General features: G+C 37.2%; 1 protein-coding gene across 1 annotated transcript in view; it reads right to left on the bottom strand.

Annotated features, from left to right (window-relative positions):
* LOC111142902 (solute carrier family 44 member 5) overlaps positions 1-24,417 on the bottom strand; it is a 163,867-nt gene that overhangs the window by 44,740 nt on the left and 94,710 nt on the right. Inside the window, exons 4-8 of the mRNA XM_022496286.1 lie at positions 24,120-24,204; positions 8,901-9,029; positions 8,003-8,063; positions 4,414-4,537; positions 2,944-3,027 (exon numbers count right to left, since the gene is read on the bottom strand). Of these exons, the coding sequence (XP_022351994.1) occupies positions 2,944-3,027; positions 4,414-4,537; positions 8,003-8,063; positions 8,901-9,029; positions 24,120-24,204 (483 nt within the window). The remainder of the gene's footprint in view (positions 1-2,943; positions 3,028-4,413; positions 4,538-8,002; positions 8,064-8,900; positions 9,030-24,119; positions 24,205-24,417) is intronic.

Raw genomic sequence — 24,417 nt, forward strand, 5'->3', positions numbered from 1 at the left:
TTATAATATTAAAAAGTACAAACAATAGTTTCTATTAAGACTTTCATATGAAAGAGTAGGACCGTCGGGAACTTCACACCTGAGTCAAAATTTGTGTACCTCGGTCAATGGAAGTCCAGTAGCAACCACTGTTCGAAGAAAAACACAATTCCTTCCACCTACAGTTTTGGCCTATCTGCCACAGTTGTCATGCTGTATTTTTTTTTCCCCTCCACACGTCTCACTAAGTGACAAATTATAAAACATATCCATGATAGTAACAGAAGGAAACGTTATACATCAGAACTATCTAGAAGTAAGAAAGCAGTCTTAGGGCAGAAAAGAAAAATAATTGCCCACACAGTTCCTGAATCCATGGCTTTGTAGTCATTATTATAGTCTAATTATTTTTAATAATTTGTGATGTTTGACATCACCAGACATCTGTTTCAGGTCCCCGGTGATCTGTGGGCCATATTATGGAGCTATGATACAGCTTCTGTATCTCCTGGGCCATATGACTTTATCAAGCAATCAGCAGCATGACTATGTTTTTGGTTTTAATTTTATCCTGGAGTTTGAAATACCAGAGATACTTCCCTACCCCCCACCCCCAGCCCATATATCCAGGTTAAATCCATATTGAATTCTTCTAGGTAATTTCATTAAACAGAATTCATTAAGATTAGAAATTTGGATGATGTTTCCATTAAGAACTGATACCTCTGATACTCTTTGTAGGTTTCCAAACAGAAACATTACCTGGTAAATTTACTGAGTTTATGGTCTCCAAGTATTATCTTCAAAAAAAAAAAATCTTAATAAATACTGTCACTGAATAGATGACAGCATTGTATCAAAGTAATTTCTAAGGTCACAATTCTTGCAAAGCCTATGCTTTCAACTCCAGAAGGCATTACCTATTAAAATCACAGATACTTTAATGCTTAAATATTTAATATGGTTGAAAGATTATTCTATGGCATAGTCCCAGAGGAATAAGCAAAAAGGTCAGGGGGGAGAAAAGAAATATAGCTGTTTATTCTCTGTGTTTTTAATTCCTGCATAAAATTGTAACTGAATAAACTAAGGCACAGCATATTAGTCTTTGGCTTTATATTTGTGAGATAGATGGAGAACCAGAAGAGTCAAAGATAAGGAGTATTTATGTTCTAGTGGTGTGAGCTGTGCCTGGGTGGAGAGGGTTTCAGTGTATGTTGGGAGTGAGGTAAATAGAAAGGTCTATCATAATGTATACTTTTTCAGATAGTAGTTAAAAAGCCAAAATAAAGAAGAGATATGCAAATTATCTAATGATATTTGAGTTTGACAATAGGCGGACAAGTTTAACCACTGTCAAGTGTAGACTACAATCTCTGCTATGGAGAGAGATCCTGAAATACTGATACACACTGAAAATAATTATTGTGTTTAAGACAAAGCATCGAAATGAGTAAAATCTCAAAAAACACTAGCTAGTTTTACAGCTCTACAAACTAATCACTACTATTTTACACACAAAACAATTTTGACTTTATTAAGTATTACATATTATATTATATATATTATATCTCTTTTGTCCCTCGTGGTTTTATAACTGTTCCTTGAACCCACATTTTCTATGCATCTATGTTTCAAGGACCAAACTGGGAGGTAGAAAAATAGAAATGAGTTAGACATAGTTACATAAAGAATTCATAGTTTATCCGAGAGCCAGGTAAATAACATACAATTCTAGGTGCTATTTGGACGATAGGCATGTGTGTATGTATAGGGGTGTGTGTGTGTGCATGCATGTGTGTGCATGTGTGTGCATGCGTGTGGGTAGGAGGAACACAGAAGGGGAAATGTAATTATATCTGGAGAAGTCAAGAAAGACTTCACAATTTACACAAAAGATGATTTTAAATAATTTGACAGAGTTGCCCAGGACGCAGGAAGGATGTGCTAGGAAAGAGAACAGAATGTGCAAAAACAGGGGACTTGACAGTCTAAGAATGGGTGTGTTATTTCATGTGTTTATAGAGTTAATCAAGTAACATGGGTGGAGATGAATTTGGGAAACTAGTTGGACTAGGCTGTAAAGGGCCTTATAACTATCCGAAGGAGTCTTCTCTTTGCTCTTCGATCACTAGGGAACCATAGATGCTTTTACAGCATAAGAAGGTGATATAAGAGCCAGAGAGTAACAATAGCCTTAAATATATCAGACACCTGCTCCAGTAGAGTGACTGCATTTTCCCATACCTTTCAGGAATGCAAATCTTATGTCTAAAAATTCTTAATCTCCTCCTCCTTTCATATGTATTTTTCAGCTCTTCATAACTACAGTGACCTTTGGTGATGATGATAACAAACATTATGTAAAAAGGATGTGTTAAAAAATAAGAGTGATCCTTTGGAGGTCAAGGGAAGTACAAATGAGAAAACAGACCCAGAGAAATAAAACTGCATTCACTGTAACATAAGAGTAACAAGCAAACATACTACAGATGTTGTCCCCACATGACTTCAAGTATATTTATATAAGTACTTTTATTGGAAATTTAATGAATAAAGTTAAAATTTTCATTCTTATAACTTTTGCAACACTGGGTATATTTGCAAATATCTTTGCCCCATTTTCAGCCTATCTGAAAAAGAAAATGGCAGGAACTGAATCAAACTTTTATTCACAAATATGAATGGGGAATTTCTTTTTTGAAGATTTATTTAAAGATTTGAGAGACAGACAGAGAGATCAGGAGCAGAGGGAAAGGGTAGAGGGAGAAGCAGCCTCCCCACTGAGCAGACAGCTGGATGTGGGGCTTGATCCCAAGGCTCTGGGATCATGACCTGAGCCGAAGGCAGATGCTTAACAAGCTGAGCCACCTAGACGCCCTGAATGGGGAGTTTGACAAAAGTGATAAAATAAAAACAAGGATAAAATGGGGCTGGAGATGAAACACCAACATTTGCACTTACATGAGAATCCAATACCAAGTTGTTGCATAGTCTTCAAATACTTTCATTCCAATTGCCCTTGCATCAAGGATTTTATTGACACGACTGAATTCAAAGAAGGAAAAAATCAATTATTTTGACTGCCACTAAACAGAAATGTTCTTGTTATGATAAAAGGGGTTTTGCAAGATGCTGTTCAAAACATATTTTTAGAAACCATTTATCAAGAGGCAGTCCTTCCCCAGCCACCACAATATGTGAGATGTCACTTCAGTATACTACAAAGGCAGCTATAGCCACACACAGAGAACGTGGCTTTCAAGAATGGTGAACAGATCCCTTTTCAACATATGTGACATGTCCTCAATATTGCAGAAATCTCACTGTAAGAAATGAATTTAAATAAGATCAGTTTTTAGCTTACAAAATCCATAGAGTCAAGAATGAACATCATCCTTAATTCCCTTTTCTAATCCTCTGACAGCTGTTGCAGGAAGGCACCATGGAGCACATACAGAAAAGTGCACAAATCATTACTGTCCAGTTTGACGAATTATCAGAAGTGAATGTACTATGTAACTACAACACTGTTGTCCCTTTCCCAGTGTGCCCCAGTTACAAACACCTCCTCCTTCCACTAAGGTAACCACAGACCTGACTTTTGTGCTAATAATTCCCTGGTTTTCTTTTTCAGTTTTACCACTTACATATGCATCGCTGGGTAATTTAATTTAGTTGCACTTGGTTTTGAATTTTTCTATCAGTGGAACTGCACTTGTACTATTATTTTGTGATTTGGTTCACATAGATTTATATTCGTGAAATCCATCATGTTGCTATTACATTTGAAATATGCAGGGCCTACAGTATTCTACATGGACTGCTAAACTCTTTGGAAGAGAAAAACATTTTTAGAGTATCTTTATGTTTCACTTTTAATTCAACAACTGAGCTATACAATGATACTCTGTTTGTGCACACATGGGACTTTACGGGCCCAGAGAATTATATTTCCCTATAACCTGAAACATCAAGTTGTGTATGCGAAGGGAAAGAGTAAATTAGTACATAGAAACATTACCATGGTTGTCTTGACTTTCTTAAGGCCCTCTTCCCTTTAAGACATCTGGCAGTTTCATTATTTTAGTCAATTTTTTTGAATGGTGATTTAAACAGCATCTTTTTATTGTGTTCCCTCAACAAGTACATTAAGGTCTTTCAATATGCTTACTGAGATTTCATTTCTATATCTGTTGATAATGAAAGATTTAACCATTTAAAAAAACATCATTGAACTTTCTAATTCACTTTGGTTTCTCCTTTATCTGTTTTTCTTAACAATACACACCAGGGTCTCCAAACCACAGTGACATGTGTATTTCATAATAATGCATATTCTTCCTCTATAACCCTTAACCTTATGGAAGTTTTAGTTTTGTGTACAGTAATAGGATTCATCCAAACTGAAAATAAGAATGCAAACAAACATACTTTGCAGCTGTCCTGAGTTCTATAGCATTTCTTGTTTTTCCACTTCCATCTTCAAATGTTGTTTTATTTCCTACTGTCAACGTGCCATTTTTAGTAGTGAAGTCAGGGAAACATCTCTGGAGAACTGTAAAAAAAATAAAATTATGGTAGTCATTTTTCTACTTCTTCCTATGTAATGTTCTCCCTTTCTTAAGCTTTCTGTTATTTATAATCAAATTCTTGCTAGACAATGTATAGGCATATTGTTCAACATAGATAATTGCCCGTTACTTGATGGTCAGAAGGTTTTCTGATGGTTCTCAGACAGCTGTAGAAAGCAAATATGATCACAATCTGAAGCTACACTCTAAACTTGTTATTTTACACATGGTACATTCATCAAGTCACTAATAAGTAAGATGCACAGCATAGGTTTTTAAAAAAGAGTAATACTGATAACATCTCACATGGTAAAAAAAAAATTTAATAAAAAGGCTATATTTACTTGTATGACCGAGTTTATTTCTTTTTTTTATAAAAGATTTTATTTATTTAAGGGGGGGGCAGTGGGGAGGGGGAGAAAAAAGGGAGAAGCAGACTCCATGCTGAGCAGGAAGCCAGGTGTGTGTGGGGCTTGATCCCAGGACTCTGGGATTATGGCCTGAGCTGAAGGCAGATGCTTATTAGGCTGAGCCACCCAGATGTCCTGAGTTTACTTTTTCTTTTCTTTTTTTATTTTTTTAAGAATTTTTTATTTATTGGACAGAGAGATAGAGACCACAAGTAGACAGAGCAGCAGGCAGAGGAAGAGGAAGAAACAGACTCCCTGTTGAGCAGGGAGCTCTATATGGGGCTCTATCCCAGGACCCAGGGATCATGACCTGAGCTGAAGGCAGACGCTTAACCAACTGAGCCACCCAGGCACTCCTGAGTTTACTTTTTCTTATTAAAAAAAAGAAAAAATTTAGATACTCCTTGACTGAAACCTTGAAAACTGGAGATTAGTGAATAATTTCTTGAAAAATAAGAACTATCTCAAACTTCAGGCCATTAAGACAACTGAATTTTTATTTGTGAACTCTTAATAATTTGTGTCTGTCAGCTTTCTCATTTACCTGGCTTTTTGGAGGAACTGGAAGTAGAAATTCTAAAGCTATCAAAATGGCCCACATTTTGTAGACTAGCATAATTTCTCAGAAGAGTTACTTCACTGTTCAATTTTCTATATACTTATTTTGATTAAATAGAATCCTTGCTTCTTTACATATCTGTATTACTAAAAATATTTTAAAACCCCAATTTTAAATCAAGAGGGAAGAGAAATCAGAAGTGGATCATTTTCATATTTTTTCTTACAGGAATCATCACAGATTTGGAATTTAAGCTTGAAAATATTAAAGTAGTTGATATAGGGAATGAAGAAATAGGTCTTTACCAAGCCTTTCCTGACTTTTTGGGCTTAAAATGATCTCCTGTCTACCTACTTTCATCTCCTAGAGCATTTAAAATAAGGCTGAGTCCTTCAGTATCTTCTCATCTTTTTCTGGTTCTTCCCTGGCAAATTTGACATAGTAGTCTCTACCAGCTGCTTCTATTCCCTCTCAAACCAATCACATGCTGTCCTCACCACTCCAAAGAAATTTTCCTCCCAGTGATCCCAATAATCTTTTAATGGCCGAAACCTCCTAATATCTTTTAGTCATTATCCTGCTTGAACTCAACCATTATCTAGCACAGTGTTTGGTACATAGTAGAACTCAGTCAATATTGGCTGTTAATTGAGCTAACTTTTCTGAGTCTTTGACATGGTAGACAAACCCTGTCTTCTGAAACTCTCTTCCTTTGGCTTACATACCCAGGCGCTCTCCTGCCTCCCTTTAGTTTTACTGCGCATTCTTTCCTTTGCCATGCCTTATAATAGGACTGCTTCCACCCACAGAGTCCTCCAACCCTGTTCTGGGCAATTTTATTCAATCAGTTAACTCCAATGGCTAAATATGTCCATTATATATTTGAAAAGTAGAGAAAATAAGAAGGAAAATGCAAAACAATACATAGTCCTACCACCCAAAATGAACTCTAACATTTTAGATGAATTTCTTTCTATCTTTCTCTGCAAGAAAATTTTTTGAGAGTCATAACCATAAAATAAATGCAGGGTTTTCCCTTGTTTCTTCTTTTTTTAAATATTACTTATTTCCTTTCATAAACTATTTAATAAGCGAATTTTATTTGCTCTATACTATTCAATTAAGTAGTATGCTTAATTACCTATGGGGGAATGAGCACAACTGTACTGTACTGTGAGGGACTGTGCCTTACTCATTTTTGTATCCCCACTGTACATTTTATATTGTGTGATTTAACCAAACTACACTTGTAAGGGCAGGGATGTCTTATATTCTTATGCCTATTATATCTTCAGTGACTAAGGATTCATTTTTATCCTTTTGTAACATTATTCTTGGCAACATGAAGTTGTTTGAAAGACCTACATCTTACATCGGGTCCTCAGTGACCCAAAGAAAAGGGAGAGGGGAACGTAAGGCATTTTGTTTGGTGGTAGCTACTTCAATGGTACCTGACTTTCTTCTCAAATAGAAAATGGTACATGACCTTTTACTCCTATTGAAAAAAGAAAGAAGAGAGAAAATGCCCACAGTCTTGCCATCTCCAAAATACCCATTCTATTTTGGCATATTTCTTTCCAATATTTTTCTTTGAATAGCTTTTTTGGTTTATTTTAATTTATACATTAAATTATTATAATTTATAATAATTTATAAATAATTATATTATACTTATAGAAGATATATAATTATAAATTATCATTATAATGTATATAACATTTTATTAACATTATATTACATAGTACTTATATTTAATAACTCTAAAATATTCCATTTAATGAATACATCATAATTTATTTAAGCACTTTCTTGTTCTTGGACATAAGAGTATTTCTTTTTCTTTTCTTTTTTTTCTTTCTCTTTATTTTTAGTTCTTCTGAATAGCATCGTGATGGTCATCTTTATGTAACATTGTTTCTCTTGGGTTAGGATTATATTTGTAGGAATGGGATATTAGTGATTGTGTAACTTTTTAAAAAAGAAAATGAAATAAAGTTTATATAAACTTTAAATAAAATTTATAAATATTAAAAATATAAAATATCGATTCCTTTAAGAGATACATAAATATTTCAAATTTCAAATTATAGGACAAGTTTATGTCCTACCATCACACCCTGGGCAACTTCGGAACAAACTCTTTGGCTGAATTCAGGGGTGAGTATGCAAGATTATGTCTGTGCGCTTACATGTGCTTATAGAGCACCAAGTAATCAATCTGGGCTTTTAAAATCAGTTTTTAATCTTTTCTGTGTATCTTGATGCAGCAAAACCCCAAAACTAACAGATCTCCTGTGGTAATGTCTCTGGCTAGAGTCAGGAGAATGGGCTTTAGCTTTGGTTTCCTCCTAATTAATTCTGGGACACTGGGCCAGTCATACAACTATTCTTGGCTTCAATTTTGTCAACAGAGAAATTAAGGGAACTGAATTAAGTAACTTCTTATATGTTCTAAGATAAGATAAGTAATAACCACTTACATGGTTTGCTTGGAAAAATTGCTGTTGGACAATCATCATCCAGTAAGACTTGTGAGAGAGTCTAAAATGGAAGGAAGAGTATGTTAACATTTCAAAGGCTGTGTAATGACAACTTTTGTCCTCAGTAGAAAAATTGTGTCCTTCAAAAATTTAACTCCATAATTATCTCATTATTTCATGTTACTCCCCTATAAGAATGATTTTAAGATTATCATACACACATACTTATTTGACAAATTCTCTAAAATGTTCTAACTGTAATTCAATCAAATCAACAATAATAAAACTAGACACACTGAAGTCAGGACACACTTTTGAAAGTGTGTATCTATGTCTTAGTCACATTTTGAGTCTCTAATTCTTCATTTTTTTTTTTCTGGAAAAACAGCATTTTCTCTAAGTTAGAAGCCATTAATACTATTTAACATAATGGGGCTTTAGAATTCCTTCTTAAGTCCCAAACCTAGGTAGGGTTTGAGGATTTTTTCTTAAATGAATAATTATCAAATTGGGTTTGGAAGTAAAATTCTACTTGTTACTAAGTCATGGATCTTCATCACCACATTAATGAAATGATAATATTAATATTACCATTAGTTAGCTCCTAGATCTTGATGACAGGGTCCAGCCAAGTAGAGAATTTGTTGGTTTCAGGGAATAGTTAAAGCTAAAGGTAACTTACCAGGCTTAAGAGTTTTGCCTAATACCCAAAGTCTACACAATGATATGCTATAAATGGTGCATGTAAATTTGTATGTACACGTGCATTTGTGTCTTAATGGAATAATAATCATTTCCTAGATGATTTAGGAGCGTGTCCATTACAAATGCTCATCTTACACTTGAGATTGAAACAAGAGTTAAAGTCTTCTCTAGTTTTAAGCTTAAACACACATACCTTCACAGGCTTAACAAAAGGGGATTTGCAGAATTGGCTGTAGTACGTCCAATAGTGTTTGTTTGTTCTGTATGAAAATTGTATTTCCATGTAGGTTAGAAACTTTTCTGGGCACTTGGAGACACAGATCTGTGAAGAAAAGGAAAACACAGTGGTGGAGACTCAACTGAATTGAATAAACCAAGGAAGTATCTGTAAGATTAGACTTCTAAGCTATCTACCACTACAAGAAGCAAAGCAACATTTTCCATCAAAGAAACTTGCACCAGGGCGCCTGGGTGGCTCAGTGGGTTAAAGCCTCTGCCTTCAGCTCAGGTCATGATTCCAGCGTCCTGGGATCAAGCCCCACATCGGGCTCTCTGCTCAGCAGAGAGCCTGCTTCCTCCTCTCTCTCTGCCTGCCTCTCTGCCTACTTGCGATCTCTGTCAAATAAATAAATAAATAAATAAATCTTAAAAAAAAAAGAAGAAACTTGCATCAATTTTCTAATTTATGTAAAAAATAAAATTTCATGTAATAGTTATCAATCTCTATTTCTTGCCTTTTGACAATGATTTGTGTTAAGACAATAGATGTTGTACAATGACAGGGTTGTTTTTAACATCTGATTTTGGAATAATTGTAGATCTACTTGTAGCTGTAGAAATAACATATTCCACCCAGTTTTAATCAATGGTAATAATTTGTACAATTGCAGAACAATATCACAACCAAAAAATTGATATTGTTACCACCCACTAACCTTATTTAGATTTTACCAGTCTTACATGCACTCATTTATTTGTGTGTGTATGTGTGTGTGTGCATCCTTGCATATACATTTCTATGCAATTTTATCATGTTTAGATTCATTTGACCACTACCACAGGACAGTGATGGATTTTTTAAATAAAATATTCCCTTATTAGTTTCTGAGTTAGTAGATAAGAGTATAATGAAAGATTAATTTTTTGCAAGATTAATTTTGCCTGTGTAATTTAAGTATTTTCAGGGTTAGAATCTTGCTTCCTTTTCTATATATGAATAAAATGGTCATTAAAAATGCTCCAAATATTGATAACTTATGCTACTAATAACTATCCATGTCAGTGAATTCTCAACAATTCTCAAAACATAATATTGGACTTATTACTATAAGAAAATAACAAAACTGGGACTATTTGTCACAATCATTATTACAGTCTTTTACCAACAACACCAGAGAGGTCACCAATGCAATTATTTTACATTAATGACCTTAGAGGGCCTATTAATACCAAACCAGATCACTGTGACTACTAGTCCACAGAGCCATTGTGGAGTGACTGAAATCTAAGTAGGAACTCCACAGAGAGAAAGCAGAATCCAAAAAGATACATTCTATCGGTTTTGCTTTTGTTTGTAATTAAAAAAAAACAGAAAAACAAAAAACAAAGATCCCATTAAACCATCAGAGTTGCAGTCCGTAGACATTCTCTCCCCCACCTTTGGTTCCTCCTTATGAAAGCCTTCTCAGCTCTGACTTGCTCCATAAACCTGCTGTAATTTGTTAACTTCTCGCTGGCCAGATTCTAGCTCAATCCATTGGCAGCTAGGTAAAAACTCTGCTGCTGAGCTGACAGCTCTTCCCCATTATTTGGGTCATGTTTCTACTGCACACAAAAATATTTGGTTGACACCAAAGCTAAGGTAAGAGGTGGAAAACTAAACAGATATGTCAAATCTCACCGTTAATGTTGTTTTGTAGTAGCAGCAGCAGCAACTGAATTTCTTCTACAAGTTCTGACATGGCAAACAACCTGTCTCCACATTCACACCTCTGTCTGTATTTCCTCTGTGTCAGTTTCTCATATATACATAGGCACTCATGCGCAGGTGTGTGCGCACATGTACGCACGCGCGCGTGCACACGCGCGCACACACACACCTCTAGAGGAAATATTTAAATATTTAAATATTTCTGCAGATATCTTTCTGCAAAAGCTGTGGAACTGTTTAGGGACATTCAAAGCCCCCAAGATTCTCACTTTTATTTTTTTTTAAAGAATGCTAAGGTTATCATCAATACAAATGTCAAAATTTCACTCTGATTGGAGCTAAGCTGACTGAGTAAACCTTTAACATATTGGAAGCTACTTTACATTTAGACTTTGACAATAATATGGTTTGAAACATAACTTCACTAGTTCCCTTATCAGGTAGATTTAAATGGATTTATAAAACGAATACTGAAAGTACTAATGCTTTCACAGGCCTTAAATGACAATAGGAACTACTTAGTTGGGACCATGATTTCTATATTCCTAAATACACACACATACAATGTATACTCCATATTAACAGTGCTGTGTATGCAACGTATACAAGAAAGTAATTAAGACGGTAAAAAGTGGTTTGTTAAAGAGAAGCACATCAAATTTCATTCCAGACACAAGCGAGCTGTTAAAATACAATATAGCAACTGCTCTTTACTCTCTCCCTCTAGCAGACCAATTTGTTCATTTCAAATACGATGCTGATTAGTTGCAATCAACATATAATTAGCCAAAAATGAAGGTCACATTGAGGCACAGTATCCTAATTGATCACAGTCTGTCCTCTAAATGCTTGTGACACATGTCTGGACTATGCTGGCAGTTAACAAAAAACATGATGCATAGAAATATGGCTTGGATCAGTAGATAGACTAATGCCTGGCAGACTAAAAGCAAGTCTCCATGACTTGCAGCAAAAATACATTCTGACTCAATTCTGCTTCTTTGTGTGACCACAAAGGGGCACTTAAAATGTAGTTCTTCATTATTTTTATATCTGCAATTCATATAGTTTAACATTCTAATACAAATCAGAATTTGGTGAGTAGAAGAGCCATCTGTAGGTTACAACACTACATTTGCTATGAAAAAAAGCATGATCTAGTGGAGTACTTTACATAAATGTAAATAAAATGCACATGGGTATATTAAAAAAACATATGTACAAAGATATTTTTGTTTCCTCATGGGAATGATGGATCTATACAGTGGAAAATTTCCTAGACTGGGAGTAGGAAGATATTAATTCACTCATTTATTCCTTCAACAAATACTTATTGATCATCTACTCTGAGCCTGTTCTAGGCACTGGAAACACAGTGAATAAAACAAATAAAATTTTTGCCCTCAAGCTATTTACTTTCTAATAGAGGAGAGCTGGATAACAACAAATAAGTATAATTGTTTGTTATAAGATGGTAATAAGTGCTATGGAGAAAAATAAGGCTAGAAAGGTTAGAGGCTAAAAGGTAGCTAAGTAAGATTCCAGTTTTATTTTATTTCTTTTCAATGTTCCAAAATTCATTGTTTATGCACCGCACCCAGTGCTCCATGCAGTACGTGCCCTCCATAATATCCACCACCAGGCTCACCCAACCCCTCACCCTCTTCCCCTCCCAAACCTTCAGTTTGTTTCTCAGAGTCCACAGTCTCTCATGGTTTGTCTCCTCCTCTGAATTCCCCCATCTCACTTCTTCTCTGCATCTCCCAATGTCCTCTGTATTATTCCTTATGCTCCACAAGTAAATGAAACCATATGATAATTGACTCTCTCTACTTATTTCACTCAGCATAATCTCTTCCAGTCCCATCCACGTTGCTACAAAAGTTGGGTATTCATCCTTTCTGATAGAGGCATAATACTCCATTGTATATATGGACCATATCTTCTTTATCCATTCATCCATTGAAGGGCATTTTGTTTCTTTCCACAGTTTGGTGACTGTGGCCATTGCTGCTATGAACATTGGGGTACAAATGGCCCTTCTTTTCACTACATCTGTATCTCTGGGGTTAATACCCAGTAGTGCAATTGCAGGGTCATAGGGTAGCTCTATTTTCAATTTCTTTTTTTTTTTTTTAAGATTTTATTTATTTATTTGACAGAGAGATCACAAGCAGGCAGAGAGGCAGGCAGAGAGAGAGGAGGAAGCAGGCTCCCCTAGAGAGCAGAGAGCCCGATGCGGAGCCCAGGACTCTGAGATCATGACCTGAGCCGAAGGCAGCGGCTTAACCCACTGAGCCACCTAGGCGCCCCTCTATTTTCAATTTCTTAAGGAATCTCCACACTGTTTTCCAAAATGGCTGCACCTACTTGCATTCCCACCTATAGTGTAAGAGGGTTCCCCTTTATCCACATCCCTTCCAACACTTATTGTTTCCTGTGATGTTAATTTTGGCCATTCTAACTGGTATAAGGTGGTATCTCAATGTGGTTTTAATTTGAATCTCCCTGATGGCTAATGATGATGAACATTTTTTCATGTGTCTGTTAGCCATTTGTATGTCTTCATTGGAGAAGTGTCTGTTCATGTCTTCTGCCCATTTTTTGATGTGATAATCTGTTTTGTGTGTGTTGAGTTTGAAGAGTTCTTTATAGATCTTGGATATCAGCCCTTTGTCTGTAGTGTCATTTGCAAGTATCTGCTCCCATTGGGTGGGTTGCCTCTTTGTTTTGTTGACTGTTTCCTTTGCTGTGCAGAAGCTTTTGATCTTGATGAAGTCCCAAAAGTTCATTTTTTCTTTTGTTTCCTTTGCCTTTGGAGGCATATCTTGAAAGAAGTTGCTGTGGCCGATGTGAAAGAGGTTACTGCCTATGTTCTCCTCTAGGATTTTGATAGATTTCCTGCCTCACGTTGAGGTCTTTCATCCATTTCAAATTTATCTTTGTGTATGCTGTAAGAAAATGTTTAATTCTTCTACACATAGCTGTCCAATTTTCCCAGCACCATTTATTGAAGAGACTGTCTTTTTTCCACTGTATATTTTTTCCTGCTTTGTCAAAGATTATTTGACCATAAAGCTGAGGGTCTGTATCTGGGCTCTCTATTCTGTTTCACTGGTCTATGTGTCTGTTTTTGTGTCCGTATCATCCTGTCTTGGTGATCACAGCTTTGTAGTAAAGCTTGAAATCAGGAAACATGATGCCCCCGGTTTTGTTTTACTTTTTCAACATTTCCTTAACTATTCAGGGTCTCTTCTGGTTCCATACAAATTTTAGGATTGTTTCTTCCAGATCTTTGAAAAATGCCAGTGGAATTTTGATTGGGATAGCATTGAAAGTATAGATGGCTTTAGGAAGTACAGACATTTTAACAATGTTTATTCTTCCGATCCTGAGTATGGAATGCTCTTCCATCTTTTTGTGTCTTCTTCAATTTCTTCATGAGTGTTCTGTAGTGCTTTGAGTATAGATCCTTTGGTTAGGTTTACTCCCAGGCATCTTATGGTTCTTGGTGCTATAGTAAATGGAATCGATTCTCTAATTTCCCTTTCTGTGTTTTCATTGTTATTGTATAAGAAAGCCACTGATTTCTGTGCATTGACTTTGTATCCTGCCACGTTACTGAATTGCTGTATGAGTTCTAGTAGTTTGGGGGTGGAGTCTTTTGGGTTTTCCATATAAAGAATCATGTCATCTGCGAAGAGAGAGAGTTTGACTTCTTCATTGCCAATTTGGATACCTTTATTTCTTTTTGTTGTCTGATTGCTGCTGCTAGGACTTCTAATACTATGTTGAACAAGAGTGGTGAGAGTGGGCATCCTTGTCATGTTCCTGATCTCAACGGGAAGGCTGTGAGCTTTTTCCCATTGAGGATGATATTTGCTGTGGGTTTTTCATAGATAGATTTTATGAAGTTAAGGAATGTTCCCTCTATCCCTATACTTTGAAGCATTTTAATCAGGAATGGATGCTAGATTTTGTCAAATGCTTTTTCTGCATCAATTGAGAGGACCATGTGGTTCTTCTCTCTTCTCTATTGATTTGTTCTATCACATTGATTGATTTACGAATGTTGAACCATCCTTGTAGCCCAGGGATGAATCCCACCTGGTCATGGTAGATAATCTTTTTAATGTGCTGTTGGATCCTGTTAGCTAGGATCTTGATGAGAATCTTAGCATCCATATTCATCAGTGATATTGGTCTGAAATTCTCCTTTTTGGGGATCTTTGCCTGGTTTGGGGTCAGTGTAATCCTGGCTTCATAAAAAGAGTCTGGAAGTTTTACTTCTGTTTCTATTTTTTGAAACAGCTTCAGGAGAATAGGTATTATTTCTTCTTTGGATGTTTGGTAGAATTCTCCAGGGAATCTGTCAGATCTTGGGCTCTTGTTTTTTGGGAGGTTTTGATCACTGCTTCAATCTCGTTACTAGATATTGGTCTATTCAGGTTGTCAATTTCTTCCTGATTCAGTTTTGGAAGTTTATAGTTTTCCAGGAATGCATCCATTTCATCTAGGTTGCTTAACATATTGGCAAATAACTGCTGATAATAATTTCTGATGATTGTTCCTATTTCCTTGGTGTTAGTTGTGATCTCTCCCTTTACATTCATAATTTTGTTAATTTGGGTCCTCTCTCTTTTCTTTTGGATTAGTTTGGCCAGTGGTTTATTGATCTTATTGATTCTTTCAAAAAACCAGCTTCTAGTTTCATTGATGTGTTCTACTGTATCTCTAGTTTCTCTCTCATCTATCTCTGCTCTAATCTTGATTATTTCCCTTTTTGTGTGTGGGGTTGTCTTAATTTGATTCTTCAGTTGATTCTCTAGTTCTTTAAGGTGTAAAGAGAGTTGGTGTATTCTGGATTTTTCATTTTTTTTTTTTGAGGGAGGCTTGGATGGCTATGTATTTCCCCCTTAGGACTGCCTTTGCTGTATCCCATAGGCTTTGGACCAAAGTTTATTCATTCTCATTGGTTTCCATGAATTGTTTAAGTTCTTCTTTGATCTCCTGGTTGATCCATGCATTCTTAAGCAAGGTGGTCTTTAGCTTCCAGGTATTTGAGTTCCTTCCAAACTTTTCCTTGTGGTTGTGCTCCAGTTTCAAAGCCCTGTGATCTGAGAATATGCAGGGAATAATCTCAGTCCTTTGGTATTGGTTGAGCCCTGATTTGTGACCCAGTACATGGTCTATTCTGGAAAAGGTTCCATGTGCTCTCAAGAAGAATGAGTATTCTCTTGTTTTAGGGTGGAATGTTCTGTATGTATCTATGAGGTCCATATGGTCCAATGTGTCATTCAATGCTCTTGTTTCTTTATTGATTTTCTGCTTGAATGATCTGTCTCTTAATGAGAGTGGTGTGTTAAGATCCCCTACTATTAATGTATTCATATCAATCTGGCTCTTTATCTTAACAGTTGTCTTATGTAGTTGGCTGCTTCAGTATTGGGGGCATAAATAATTACAATGGTTAGATCTTCTTGGTGGATAGACCCTTTAAGAATGATATAGTGTCCTTCTGTATCTCTGACTGCAGTCTTTAGTTTAAAATCTAATTTATCTGATATGAGAATCCATATCAGATGGATATTTTCTTTCTACCCCCGTTTTCTTTTTTTTTTTCTTTTTTTTTTTTTTTTTTTTGAGGCACATTGGCATGAAAGATGCTTCTCCATCTCTTAAATTTCAGTCTGGATGTATCCTTACGTTCCAAATGGGTCTCTTGTAGACAACATATGGATGGGTCCTGTCATTTTATCCAATTTGGAACCCTGTGCCATTTTATGGGAGCGTTTAGGCCATTCACGTTGAAAGTGATTTTGAAAGATAAATTTTTATTGACATCATGTTGCCTGTGAAGTCCTTGTTTCTACAGATTGTCTCTGTAAATTTCTGTTCTATGACACTCTTTGGTTTCTTCTTTTATAGAACCCCCCCCCCTTAATATTTCTTATAGTGCTGGCTTGGTGGTCACATACTCTTTTAAAACTTGCCAGTCTTGGAAGCTCTTTATCTCTCCATATATTTTGAATGTCAGCCTTGATGGATAAAGTATTCTTGGCTGAATGTTCTTCACATTTAGTGCCCTGAATATGTCTTGCCAGCCCTTTCTGGCTTGTCAGGTTTCTGTGAACAGGTCTGATGTTATTTTGATGGACCTGCCTCTGTACATAAGGAATCTCTTCCCCCTATCAGCTCTCAAGAGATCTTGTCTAAAATTATGATTCAACCAGTTTCACAATCAAGTGTCTTGAGGTCTTTCTAGATTCATTGATTTGAGGGGTGATCTTCCTGCCTCTAGGACAGAACACTGGTTACATTTCCCAGATTGGGAAAATTTTCATGGAGAATTTGTTCAGGTATATCTTCTAGTCTTCTTTCTTTCTCCTTCCCCTCAGGGATCCCAATAATTCTGGCTTTGGAACATTTCATGGCATCATTTATTTCCCTAATTCTGTTTTCAAGGCTTCTAAGCTTTTTGTACCAGGCCTCCTCCTGATCCTTTTTCTCTATCAGTTTGTCCTCTAGATCATTAATTCTATCTTCTGCCTTGGTTACCCGCACCTGAGAGAGTTCTGTGTGGGCACTAGGCAGTGGTTTCTAGGACCGGCCGAGAGTCTGAACACTCCCAGCCCGGGCTTGAAAATCTCAGCATGCTATCTCTAGTTGGGATCTCTCTGGAGGTCTGGACCCCAGACAGCAGTCCCAGCAAAGGCTGCCACTGGAAGTGGGCTCCCCGGACCAGTATCGCTTATGGTGCAGGGGTGCAGAGACAAGCAGGTGCTTTGGGTTACCCCCGAGACAGTGGCTGGGGATGTGCACTGCCTGTGGGAGGTTGCCTGGCTCAGCGGAGTTTGCAAAAGGGGATTCTGTGTATTCTGGACAACCCAGAGGGAAGCAGACTGAGGCTTCTCTCTGAGATGGAGGTCTGGGTGCAGTTTGCTTTCCATTAAACCTCTGAAAGGCCACAAAAAGCCACCAAAGGGGGAAAAAAAAAAAACTCTAGAGAAGAAAAGCCTGAAAAAAACGGTTTCCACAGAGCCTAGCACCTTGATAGGGAGCAGGAGGACTCAACCCAAGCAAGACTGACTGAAAAGCAGCACGGCAGGCCCCTCCCCCAGAAAGCCAGCCAAAAGAACAAGAGGACAACAACCACAGGGTCCCCATAAAACTGTAAACCCAAATATCAGGGGAAAACAAGATATTAAGCTCCCAGTATTGCCCAAAACCTGTTATTTCATAGACACAACTTTTATTTTTAATTCGTTCTCACTATTCTTATTCATTTTAATTTTTTAACCTATTTACCATTACAATGAGAAGTTTAATACAACATATTCCATAATTACCTTTAAACTTGAACTTTTTTCATACATATAACTGTGTTTTTCTTTTGCTTTTCTATTTTTTTAAATATACATATAGATATAAGCTTCAAGGTAATCCTCTTTCCCTGATCAACACTACCCCTATATATAAATGAGTTTTAATCTCCCTTTATCTCTGGAAAGTTGAGTCCTTTAACAAAGATATCAAGATACACCCAGGAAGAATCAAAATTCTTGCCCACATTGAGGATTTATAACCACCCTCTCATCTTTTTCTTCCATCAGTGTTTCTGTGTATTTGTTTTTGTTCTGGTATTATATAAATCTTATCCTAGGGGTTCATTTTGGCTGGGTTCTTTTTCTTTTCTTGTCATTTACTTTTATCGGTCTTTTTGTTTGTCCATTTTTGTTTGTATACCTTATAAACCTTACCTTTGGGGCCCATTCTGGCTGGGTCTTCTCTTTTTGTTTTCTGTCTGTCTGTCTGTCTGTCTCTCTCTCTTTTTCATTTTTCTTTCTGTTTGGTAGTGACTTCTGATTGCTCAGAAGCATTCCAGGGTGCACCTTTCTTGGATCATGGTTGATATATTCAGCTACACATCCCCTCAACCACCTCTCACCAAAATGACTAGGAGGAGGAATGCCTAACAGAGGAAAAATTCAGAGACTGTGCCCTCTCCATCAGAGCTATTGGATATGGACATAAACAGTATGTAGGACATAAACAGTATGTAGGAAAGGGAATTCAGGGTAAAATTATCCAGACAATGGCTAGGTTGGAGAAAACCATTAATGACAGCATGGTATTGATTAAGGCAGAAGTGAAACTGCCCAGGAAGAAGTTAAAACTGCTATCAATGATATCCAATCTAATCTAAATTCTCTAACAGCGAGGGTAACCAAGATTCCAGTTTTAAATGGGTAATCAAGGGAGGCCCTAAATAAAAAGGTAACATTTGAGGAAAGATGTGAAGACTATTTATCTAACCATAGTCATTTGGAGAAAAAGTACTCTAGGCAGAGAGAATAGCAAAGTCCAAGGCTCTGAGGCAGGAGCACTCCTGGATCCTTTCACAGACAATAGATGGGTAATATAACCCGAGTGCAGTGAGCAGAGAGAGAGTAACTGCAAATGTAGTCAAAGTTGGACAGACAGTGAAGGATCCTGTAAGGCCACTGTTAAGACTTTGCTTTTAATCTCAGTAACCTGGTAAGTTATGGGGACAAGGCCTAAATGAAGGAGAAACATAAATGTGACATATTTAATAGGATCACACTAGCTGCTGAGTAGAAAAGAGACTGTAGGGGGTAGAAATTAGGGCAAGGATAGAGTCAGAGAGACCAGTCAGAAGGTCATTGAACTAATGTAGATCAGAGATGATGGTTTTTTGAAAAAAGGAGGAGATGGTGAAAACTAATTTGGTCTAGGCATATTTTGAATGGAGATCAGAGGAATTAGCTGAAGATTCAGATGCGAGAGAAAAAGAGGAATGAAGGATTGATTCCATTGTATCTGGAGCTGGCCTTAACTGAAAGAGGGAAGACAGCTACGATGGGAAAATAGCTTTAAAGATAAAGTCAGAGGCTAGGAATTGAGTTTTGGAAATGTTAAATTTGAGATACCAACTAAATATCCATGTAGAGACATTGAACAGGTGGTTGGATATAAAGATCAGGAGATTAGGGAGCAGATTTATCTGGAGATATAAATTAGGGAGGGCAGCATATAGATGATGTTAAAACCATGAGACTAGATGATATCACCAAAAGAGTAAATGTAGATTCTGAAAAGGACTAAGCTTGGTGATGGGAGGTAACTCCAACATTTACAAGGTGTTGGAAAGATGAAGAAAAACCAGCAAAGGAGACTAACGAGGAGTATCCAGAGAGTTGGGAGGAAACCTAGAAGCATATTGTATCCTAAAAGCCAAGTCAAGAAAGTGTTTTAAGGAGGACAGCTTGAATGAACAATGCTGTTAGATCAAGTAAATGTGAAAATGAGAATTAGCCATTCGTTTAATAATACAGAGTTCAATGGTATCACTTGGAAAAAATTGGAGTAGGAATAAAAGTCTGAATGAGAATAGAGGATTTAGATTCATTGAATAGAGACTATTGTTTTGAGGACTTTCGCAAAAAAGAGGTACAGAGATATGAAGCAGTACCTGGAGGGTGGGGTGTGTGGGATCAAGGAGAGAATTCTTTGAGACAGAGGAAATAACAGCACATTTGTATACTGATGGAGATGATTTAGTAAAGAAGGAAAAATGGTAATTAAAAAAACCCAAGAGGGCGCCTGGGTGGCTCAGTTGGTTGAGCGACTGCCTTCAGCTCAGGTCATGATCCCGGACTTCCAGGATCGAGTCCCGCATCGGGCTCCCAGCTCCTTGGGGAGTCTGCTTCTCCCTCTGACCTTCTCCTCTCTCATGCTCTCTCTCACTCATTCTCTCTCAAATAAATAAATAAAATCTTTAAAAAAAAAACCCAAGAAACAGAAAATTTCTGGAGTGCTGTGCTTGAATGTGTGAGATATAATGCACAAATGGATGGGCTGACCTTAGGAGCACAGGCAGTTCATCCATGTTATGACAAGGAAAAGCTGAACAAATAAATGAACACAAATGATGACAGGTAGGCAAGAGGATATTACTGTAGGAGCTTTTAAAAGTTGTCTTCTGAACGCTTACACTTTCTCAGTGAAACAGGAAGAAAAGTCAGAGGCTGACAAAGAGATTGACACAGAGTTCTTAGAGGTTTAAGAGGAAAAGGTGTGAAATTGTTTTCTAGAAGGCTAGGCTAGTGTATAGACAAGGGGTTTGTAGCATGGTTGTGGGATAACACTAAGGGCCCACTGAGATTAGTGGTTCTGAATTGAAAGAACTATTATATATGTTTTCTCCAACAATTCACAGCTGCCTGTGTTCAGGCATAGAATAGGCAGAGAGTTGCACTTAGCTAGGGATGAAGTTTTGTAAGGAAGTACAACTACTTGGGAGGGGGCAAAGGAATTGAGGGTTTACACAAGGGAATGAATTTAAAGAGGGGTCATGAAATCTAAGTCAGACAGAGATGGAAATGAAAACATGAGGGAACTAAGATATACTGTGAAGGGGTTAACATTAGGGATTTGTAGGTCCCAGTGAAGTAGAAGCATTGTAATTGGAATGTTAGAGGGACTGAGATGGTCAGATATAGAGATGTTTGAAATTGAGATTATGAAGGGTGGTAACTACTGGTATGAAGAGTTCAAAGATTTAATCTTGGGAGTGGGTGGCCGTGATAGAAAAACGAAGTCTTGTGGTAGAGGTAGTCACAGAACTAAGATGCCAATATCTCAAGTTAGCTTTTGTCTCAGCAGGAGATAAGATATCAAAATTCTTTGAGAGAGATGAGGAAGAGAGCAAGCAAGCAGATTTACAACTAGATCAGAGAAGATCTTTGGGTGTGGTTTACTAGTACATGGAGCAAAGAGGAAGCAAATAAGGTAGAAGCCTATTACATTTTTGAGGCAGTTATGCTGCCAAAGAATTCATGACCTAATCTGAAAAGGCCTTTGACTGTTAAAATAATCTCTGAGGTGCTAAATTTGCACAACAGGAAGGGAGCTTCAAAGTTCTATGGCCCTCAAAAGAGCATATATCTCCAGTGCTCAGCAATGATGTGGTCCGAGGATAGCAGACAGGAAATAACCTTCCAAGTAGTTGAGTAAAGGACTATAGGATGAAATGGGGAATATAATGCAGGTTGAATAAGAATGTTTTCCAGTGCCATGCACCAGAAACCACTGTGCATTTATCACTCCTCCTTTTCTGATCTGGAGTCGTATTCTAATAGTCCTAGCCTCATTCCCCATTGTGCATTCAATGTAAAGACCTTATAGAGGACTTATCACCCAGAGACCTTGGACTTTGGGTTAAAGACAGTACTAAGTGGGATGCTGGGTTATCTCCCTTGGGAAGAAGAGCATTCTGGAGGACAGAGGGATAGACTATGGAAGACCCAACTAACTGCCCATTGAAGTCTGTGCTTTATCCCACAGTGGCATTCCTTTAGTCCTTCCTTCTTGCATCTAGGTGTGAACATATAAAAATAATAAGCATGTTGTTTAAGTAGAAATGCAATGCAAGAACACTTCTAAACCAAGGCTTTTAAGAGCAGAGATGCTCAAATAGCCAGAGGAATGTTGAAAAAGAAAGCCAAAGTTGGTGGCATCACAATTCCAGACTTCAAACTCTATGATAAAGCTGCCATCATCAAGACAGTATGGTACTGGCATTAAAACAGACACATAGATCAATGCAACAGAATAGAAAGCCCAGAAATAGACCCTCAAGTCTATGGTCAACTAATCTTTGACAAAAAAGGAAAGAATGTCCAATGGAAAAAAGAGAGTCTCTGCAACAAATGGTGTTGGGAAAATTGGACAGCCACATGGAGAAGAATGAAACTGGACCATTTCCTTACACTACACATGAAAATAGACTCAAAATGGATGAAGGACCTCAATGTGAGAAAGGAATCTATCAAAATCCTTGAGGAGAACACAGCAATCTCCAACTCAGCTGCAGCAATTTCTTCCTAGGAACATCGCCAAAGGCAAGGGAAGCAAGGGCAAAAATGAACTATTGGAACTTCATCAGGATCCAAAGCTTCTGCACAGCAAAGGAAACAGTTAACAAAACCAAAAGACAACTGACAGAATGGGAGAAGATATTTGCAAATGACATATCAGATAAAGGGCTAGTATTCAAAATCTATAAAGAACTTATCAAACTCAACACCCAAAGAACAAATAATCCAATAAATGGGGAGAGGACATGAACAGACATTTCTGCAAAGAAGACATCCAGATGGCCAACAGACACATGAAAAAGTGCTCCACATCACTCGGCATCAGGGACATACAAATCAAAACCACAATGAAATACCACCTCACACGAGTCAGAATGGCTAAAATTAACAAGTCAGGAAATCATAGATGCTGGTGAGGATGCGGAGAAAGGGGAACACCGTTGGTGGGAATGTAAGCTGGTGCAGCCACTCTGGAAAACAGCATGGAGGTTCCTCAAAAAGTTGAAAATACCTACTACTACTGGGTATTTACCCCAAAGATACAAATGTAGTGATCTGAAGGGGCACGTGCACCTGAATGTTTATAGCAGCAATGTCCACAATAGCCAAACTATGGAAAGAACCTAGATGTCCATCGACAGATGAATGGATAAAGAAGAGGTATATATATACAATGGAATACTACGCAGCCATCAAAGGAAATGAAATCTTGCCGTTTGCGACAACGTGGATGGAACTAGAGGGTATCATGCTTAGTGAAATAAGTCAATCAGAGAAAGATTGTTATCATACGATTGCCCTGATATGAGGAAGTTGAGAGGCAATGTTGTGGGTTTGGGGGGTAAGAAGGAAATAAATGAAACAAGATGGGATCAGGAGGGAGACAAACCATAAGAGACTCTTAATCTCACAAAACAAACTGAGGGTTGCTGGGGGGAGGGAGGGAGGGAGGGAGAGTGTGGTAGGGTCATGGACATTGGGGAAGGTATGTGCTATGGTGAGGACAGTGATGTGTGTAAACCTGGTGATTCACAGACCTGTACCCCTGGGGCTAATAATACATTATATGTTAATAAAAAAATTAAAAATTAAAAAACAGCAGGGATGCTTATTTGTGTTATGTTTCCTTCTGGCAGGTAGATACAGATGATAAGGACTGAAGGCAGAACCACCAGGTGAAAGGAGCTTAGAGAAGACCTGCCCACTGACCACAAACACCAGCCTTATACTGTAACATGACCAGAAATAAACTTTATTGTGTTAAGACCCTTAAGAAACTCAAGTTTATTCATTATACTAGCTAGCTTTGCTCTTCCTAATACTGACCTTGAGAAAAAAATGCCACTTCTCAGGACAGCAGTTTGTTCATTTTATAAAATTAGGTGGTCAAACAAAATCTTTAGTGATACTACAATAATTAATCCTGCCTTATTTTGATGGTATATGAACAAATATGTGCTCATGCTGATGTCTTCCCACCTTCCATAAATTTATCATTAACTATACACACTCAGGATTCAAATGGAATTGCTTATTCTTTTATCCAAGAATGTTCAAAATTGAAACACATTTTCTGCCTTACCTGTGTAGTAGGGCACTGTAGGTTTACCACCACAGAAGGACTGGTACAGCTGAACAAGTTAAAGTAAAACAAAATGGTCTTGTTCCTGTTAAGAAAACAGCATAATCTTTTTAGTGATTGTGGAAATAGTCTATATCATTTCAGACCCTGTACACCTTTAATATAATGACCTTAAAAATTTGGCTTCATTTTCCCCAGATAGCTACAATATAGTCCATAACTCCCCTTTAAGCTAACATTCAAAACTTTTTGTAATAATAAAAAATCGAAATAATGAAGTTGTCCATCAACAGTAGAT

Source organism: Enhydra lutris, unplaced genomic scaffold, assembly GCF_002288905.1.
Source record: "Enhydra lutris kenyoni isolate GAN:26980312 unplaced genomic scaffold, ASM228890v2 scaffoldscaffold9, whole genome shotgun sequence".
Classification (NCBI taxonomy): domain Eukaryota; kingdom Metazoa; phylum Chordata; class Mammalia; order Carnivora; family Mustelidae; genus Enhydra; species Enhydra lutris.